We start from the raw sequence: 7063 nt of genomic DNA, 5'->3' as shown, positions 1-7063 counted from the left end.
CCGAACCCGAAACGTGTTTCGAATGAAAACCTGATTCGAAACTCGTCCTGTATGGATACCCGTCCGGATCCGAAACCCATGCTGGCCCTAGGGATGGTGGTGAAACCCGAAACCCGACACAATCAGGACGGGTTTGGGGTTAACTTAGAAAATTTTTTGTGGGTTTGGGACGAGTTTGGGATTTATAATATACATCATAACATTAACCCATTTACCCGATTATATATTTGATATACCTAATTCAATTTATATATATATATATATATATTATGTTTAATTATATTTATACATATAGTATCTTTTAATTTGTAATATAATGTCAATTAATTAATCCATGAGAAAGGTTCAAATAAGAAGTTTGTTTTTTCTAAGAAGGCTAGGAAGGAGGGTAGTTTAGTCTACTACCTTAATATTGAAAACCCACTTAATTTAATTTCAAAAACCCACTTAATTAAAACCCACTTAAATTTTCACTCATCTCCTACAACCACCACCGCCCACCACCATCCACCGCCACCACCTTGCCGGAAAAATCTTTGGAAATTTCGCCAGAAAATAAAACATAATGGAAAACACTATGAAAAAACACAATGAAAAAAAACACAATGGAAAAAGCACTACGAAAATAAAACACAATGACAAAAACACAATGAAAAACACAATTAAATAACAAAACATAAAAAACACAATGCAAAAAACACTATAAAAAAATAAAACACAATTGTATAACACAATTTTGTAAAACACAACTTTGGTAAAACACACCTTGTAAAAATCCCACGAATTTTATTTTATTTTTATATAACAATATGGTACTCATATAAAAGATAACAAAACACTCGTTATTAAGGTGAAATTGTTTTTAAAAAAAACTGTCGTATAAAAAAGTTATTGACGTTTTATAATGATGGGGGAATTTGACATGTGCCTTGCATGTAGAGGGAGAAAGTCAACAAATGTGTTATCTCTATTATGCCCTTATCCTTGTTTTACACTTGATGATCTCTCTAATCTAATCTCAATCATTCAAGTTTAAAATGAATAAACAAGATTATTTCATATCCTTCCTACAAAAACTAATTTTCTTATTATAACTCAACCCTCCATTACCTATGTTAATGTTAATATTCATTATGCTCGTAAAAGAAATCAATATTGTATTTGGCTTTTCATTTCCTTCCAATAATAAGTTGAAAAACAATACAGATAAAAGTTACGAAAATTTCAATGATTGTTCCTAAATGCAACCCACCGTACGTATTCTTGTTAATGCAAAATTTTTTTGGACGGGCATTTTATTAAGGTTTAGTGGGGAATCTGAAACCCGAAATACCGATAGGTTTGGGACATAGTTTAATAACTGGGTATGAGTTTAGAAATATTTAAACTTGACTCATTGCCATCCCTAGCTAGCCCGAATCCTGTCTTGGCCCGAAAAAACCTATTTTAACCTAAACTCGATCCGAACTGAATCCTATCATGTTCAGAAACCCTTTCCGATCTGAAAGCTTTTCGTAGTGGTTCGGATTAGGGTTGTTCACGAGTCTAGCCGAACCGAGCGAAGGGTTGCTCGTTTACAACCGAACCGAACAGCTGATATTTGAACCGAACAAAAAACAAAACGAGCCAAAATCAAATCGAACAATTTTCGATCGAACATAGGAATTTCGAACAATTTATATATCTTTTTCACTTTAAAATTTTCAGCAAGAAATAGGTGTGAAGCTGTAAATAATATATTTTGTAAACAAATTAGTAGTTTTTAGACAAACGTATAATATGTTGTAAATTCTTATGAGAACGAAGTTTAAAGGATATATATATAATGAACATGTAAACAAACTTTTAACATTCAGAAAACTTGAATCAAACTAATAAAACTATAAAATTGACGAAATTGAAAAATTTTAAAAGGGTTTAAAAAATTGAATACTTATATTTTATGTTTGTTGTTAAAGAAACACAGATCTAATCCCTAAGGAATATATTTGTTCATATATAAAATAAATTAAAAATATTCGTGCTGAAACGAATCAAGTAGACCTTTGCTCGTTTACAAACTGAACCGAGCAGGGTGGCTCGTCTACAATCGAGAAAAAAAACAAGCAAGCGACAAGTTGTTTGGACAGCACTAGTTCGGATATGGGTGCAACCGTAGGGTTTTGAAATTACGTAACAATGTATATATTCCTCAATTAACCAACCTATCGTTAGCTGGTAACCCATTAATTATTATTTTTGTATTATTAATATATTTATAAATAAAAAGTAAAAAAAGAAAAAAAGAAAAAAGGGGGTGATATGACAATGAGTAACTGGTATTAACCACTCCCTTGAAACTTGTTTTGTTCCTTGTCTTCTCAACATGTATGTTTCTTCAAACCCTAATAATAATCTCCATGACAGCCATCAAACCCCCAAATCCAGTTCAAACACTAGCCCCACTAACTCTACCTTCTGCTTCTTCCAGATTCAAACCCACCCACAAAATCCTCTGTTCTCAAAACCCTAACCCTAATCTTAATAAACCAATCCTCCCACTAATCTCCATCCCTGACTGGGCTGACGGCATCAAGGTCCGTCCTTTTTAACCCTTGTTTATATATATATATATATATGGCACGTCACCACCACCATACTAATTAACTAATTATTCAATTACAACAACAACAACTACATTAGTTATTAAATTAATTTAGTTTAACATGTTGTATTTACTCTTTCAGTAACTTAAATCATACTCATAGTAACCCGATTATTACCGGTTTGGAAATGATTGTGTTTGGTCAACAAAAGATTACAAACCAGTTTGTACATAATCATCCATCAGAGTTTTAAACCGAATGTTTTGCAACGGCGTATGAAACAACCCCGACCACTCTACACCCACTCCGACTGGATCCGTCACCGGAGCTCCTTACGCCACCTCCGCCATCTGCTCTCCAGTCTCACTTCCAGGGTCATCCTCTCCCTCATCCCCCCGGTCATCGCCTTCACCTCCGTTGCCGCAGTCGTCGCCACCTACAACACCGCCGTTCTCTGGCATCTGCTGCCGGACCTCTTCCCGGTGCTCCGGGCGTCCTCCTTGCCCTACCAGTTGACGGCGCCCGCGTTGGCCTTGCTGCTGGTGTTCCGGACGGAGGCCTCGTATTCGAGGTTCGAGGAAGGGAGGAAGGCGTGGAGCAAGGTGGTGTGTGGGACCAATGATTTCGCCAGGCAGGTCATGGTTAGTGTCCAGGAGGAGGAGGATCACGTGGTGAAGAACGCGCTTTTGCGCTATATCATGGCCTTTCCCGTTGCTCTTAAGGTTTGATCTTACTTGGTTATAAGTTGGAACGAACAGAGTGTTTGGTAAACTGTCTGGCAGGAAGTTTGTTTATGCTCGTTTGTTCAACATTAACATGTTTATGTTTGCTCATTAAATGTTTTAATACTTTTAACGGCTTTTCTAATCTTACACTATAGATTTAAACAAGATTATATAACTATGAAACAAAAATACATATGAATTAGAATGTTATAAAAAACTGGTAGTCCTTACCATTCTCGGTTAGCCAAATCAAATAGAACATTGTTTGTGTTCGTGAATCGTTCACGATCAATTTCATTTTATTGGTGAATGAACACGAACAACAAATTCTGTTCGTGAACCGTTCGCTTGTGTGATGAAAACTTAACGGACGAGCATGAACAGGGCCTTGTTTGGTGTACAGGCTTGTCAAAATGTAATTGGCCAAAAATATTTAAAAAAGTTTATGTTTATGTAAATGGAGGGGGACTTATTGTCACTTTTAAAGTGCCATAGTGTAATATTCCAAACCAACGCGTTAGTTGCATGTACTACAGTGTGTGACTTTTGTGAGAGCAAGAAATTATGATAAATAATAGAGAATCAATTTACCAATACTTATTTGGGATATTTTTCAGCAAGTTGTTAAGAATGTTTAAACTTTGAATGCAGTGCCATTTGGTTTATGAATCTGATATTGGAACTGATCTTAACGGTCTGCTCGAGGATGATGATCTGGCAATACTTCTGAGTTCAAATCATCACCCACGCTGCATTATCCAGTTTATCTCTCAAAGTATGAAGCTACTTGATTTAGAGGAGCCAAAGCGAACTGTATTGGTAAATTGACTCGATATAAACAAAAATGTTATAGGTTTGACTAAAAAGTCAAAATGGTATTTGGTTGTAAAAGTCTGTACTTTAAATTGCAGGAGTCGAAGGTTACTTGTTTCCATGAAGGTATCGGTGTTTGTGAACAGATTATGGGCATTCCTATTCCGCTTTCTTACACCCGGTTGACTTCAAGATTTCTTGTGTTGTGGCATCTTACGCTCCCGATTATACTCTGGGATGATTGTAACTGGATTGTGGTCCCTGCTACGTTTGTCAGTGCGGCTTCTTTATTCTGCATCGAAGAGGTCTCTCTCTCTGTTTTTATTTATTTATTTATTTTTTATTTGAAACTAGTTGACTTGTTAAGTTTAAGATTGTCGCACATTTTAAACTAGTTGGTTTTAGGCTTAATCTCAATGTGCGCCTGTTTGCAGTTTTTGTTATAAATTTGATATAGATTATGAGGATGCATTTTTATATCATTTCTTTTGACTTTAAAAGTCAAACGTTGCATTTTTCGATTTATATGTGCTTTATCGTGGATGCATCTCAATAGGGAAATACGTAAGTGCGATTCGGGTAATATGCAGGTGGGGGTTATAATAACTAGATTGACTCCTTGATATAAAGATTGCATTTTTATGTCTTTTCCGTTGACTTCAAAGGTCAAACATTACATTCTTATGGATCTTATTGCATACTCAATACAAGAAATTGTTAGATGTAACATAATAATCAAATATCTGGTTGAAAGTTGAAAAAAAAAATAGTAACCAATTCTGAAGTGTTTAGATGTTTATCAATCTTGATGACCTTAAAAGTCAAACAATATTTTTGTTGACTCCGAAGGTCAAACACTGCATATTATGGATTTTATCGCACACAATACTAAGAAATTGTTAGGTGTAAATAATAATTAAATAATTGTTCTTGTTGACCTTAAAAGTCAAACATTAACGCTATCAGATAAGAATTTTGCAGGTGGGAGTTCTGATTGAAGAGCCTTTTCAGATGCTTTCTCTAGACGAGCTCTGCGTACGCGTTTGTGAAAATGTAGAAGAGGCAATTAAAAGTGAGAAAAAGATTCAAGAAACTTTGATTATGAGAAAAGAGGCTGCAACCAGGAACCATTCGTTAAATGGGCACCCGAAGTCTGGCGATGAACAAAAGAGTCGTTCTAACTGTAACAGTCCGTCATCAAGATAAGTGGTTGCGCACTTATATCCTATTTGTGGTTCTCTGAAACCCATTATCGCATTCTCATTTCTTTTCACACGGATATAACAGAAATGTTGAATGTCTTGTTGTAGGCATAGGTCTTTTAGTATATGTATATGCTTAGTATTTTTGTTAATAACCAATTTAGCTCTTCTTGTTGAGCAATGTGTTTTGTGTTTGTTTTGAATACAAAGCACAACGAAAAAGTATGCTTATCTCGCAACCAATGACCACAAAACACAACTCAAACCATTACAAGAGAACGATAGTGTCTCTCGGTTTCTTTTCCATGGTATATACGACTATGCGTAACCGGTTAATGTTTTAAGTATATGACCCAACACTTGAATGAAACATGTATTGAGTTTAGAAAACTTAATATCCCTAATGCGTCATCATTTACGGTTTGGTTTTAACCATGCCCAAAAGTTTTGGTAATTTAAAATGTAAGCACAGGCACGGTTATCCTGCCTAATTTCAAACCAAGTTTTAGGGTTTTGCCATAGAACTTGGAATGGTTGTTGTTAACACTTAAGGTGATGCATATTTGGATTTGATGTAGATGATCCAACACTACATGGTTAATTGCGTCATGTTCGCAGGCTATATCCATGTAGCATCATCGTTTTAAGAAAATCTATTAAAAAGACTTGTTTCCTAAGATGCAGCCAAATTGTTTGTTTCAAATGGTTGAGGATTCTAGTCCATTGTGAATATTTTAAGAGTAGACTTAATATCTGAGTTAACCGTTATAGAAGAAAATAATATAAAAGTAACATTTATAAGTTACAACATTAGCATGCAATTTAATTTTATAAGATTATCTATATCTGTACTATATATAAATCATGAGTGAAGGACCTCTTAAATTTTAAGACGTACAATCACTATTGCATAACATACAATCACTAATGCATTCAATTTTGAAAATATAAGGGCAATATAATATTTGTGACATCTTGTACAGTTATAAATTGTTACTTTAGAAAATAGTTACAAAAGTAATCATTTAACTTCAATACAACTTTGTTAATTGATAAATTAGTTACACATAAACCCTCTATCTTTATCCATTTAATTGACAAATTCATTAAAAACTTTTATTTCTTCAATATCTTTTAAAATATTGGGTTTTAAACAAAAACGAAGTTACCATTGCAACATGCTTATTTTTGTTGACGTTTCAATATAAATTTTGTTTTATTTTGAGGTGTTTATTATAACGTACAAGTCAATTAAGCACACGAGTACAACTCAAATATGCAGTTATGAACCTAAAATATAATTACAAATTTAACTCTTCAACTATACTCAACTTTTGTAAATTTAATTAATAATTACTCTTCCATCCCCTTTAGTTTACCCATATAGTCATAATACTCCTTTTCTTTGGTTTTCATTTATATCTTTGAATATAATACGTATTAAGAAATTTCAAACACACAATTACGACGTGTTTATTTTTGTCGGCGTTCCAATGTAAGAATATTGATACGCATGTTATAACTAAAATGATTTCGTTTCATACAGAAAAAAAGTATCAATTTTGGTTCAAGTTAAAATGACATCAAAATAAGGTTTGATCATTTTTTTTAAATACTTTTATTGTTTCGGGTCAATGATTGAGGACTTTGACAGTTCAAAACGCATTTGAGTTATAACTGGATGTAAGCCAAATAAGTTTAGGTCATTATAAAAAAAAGTTTAAAATTTTGTTTAGGT

The 7063-nt window shown here is 33.8% G+C and overlaps 1 protein-coding gene across 1 annotated transcript; it reads left to right on the top strand.

The window, feature by feature from the left end:
- Window positions 1-2858: 2858 nt before the first annotated feature.
- Window positions 2859-5502, top strand: LOC143553545 (voltage-dependent chloride channel 1, chloroplastic-like). Its single transcript, XM_077043526.1, has 4 exons — window positions 2859-3307; window positions 3962-4129; window positions 4222-4428; window positions 5105-5502. Exons 1-4 carry the CDS (start codon window positions 2861-2863, stop codon window positions 5327-5329), a joined length of 1047 nt encoding a protein of 348 aa, XP_076899641.1. The 5' UTR covers window positions 2859-2860; the 3' UTR covers window positions 5330-5502.
- The last annotated feature ends 1561 nt before the right edge of the window (window positions 5503-7063 follow it).

This window comes from Bidens hawaiensis, unplaced genomic scaffold (genome assembly GCF_021521415.1).
Source record: "Bidens hawaiensis isolate Kalapana, Puna unplaced genomic scaffold, B.hawaiensis_p1.1 tig00017272_1, whole genome shotgun sequence".
Classification (NCBI taxonomy): Eukaryota; Viridiplantae; Streptophyta; class Magnoliopsida; order Asterales; family Asteraceae; genus Bidens; species Bidens hawaiensis.
This window is presented reverse-complemented; position numbering and strand designations above follow the sequence as displayed.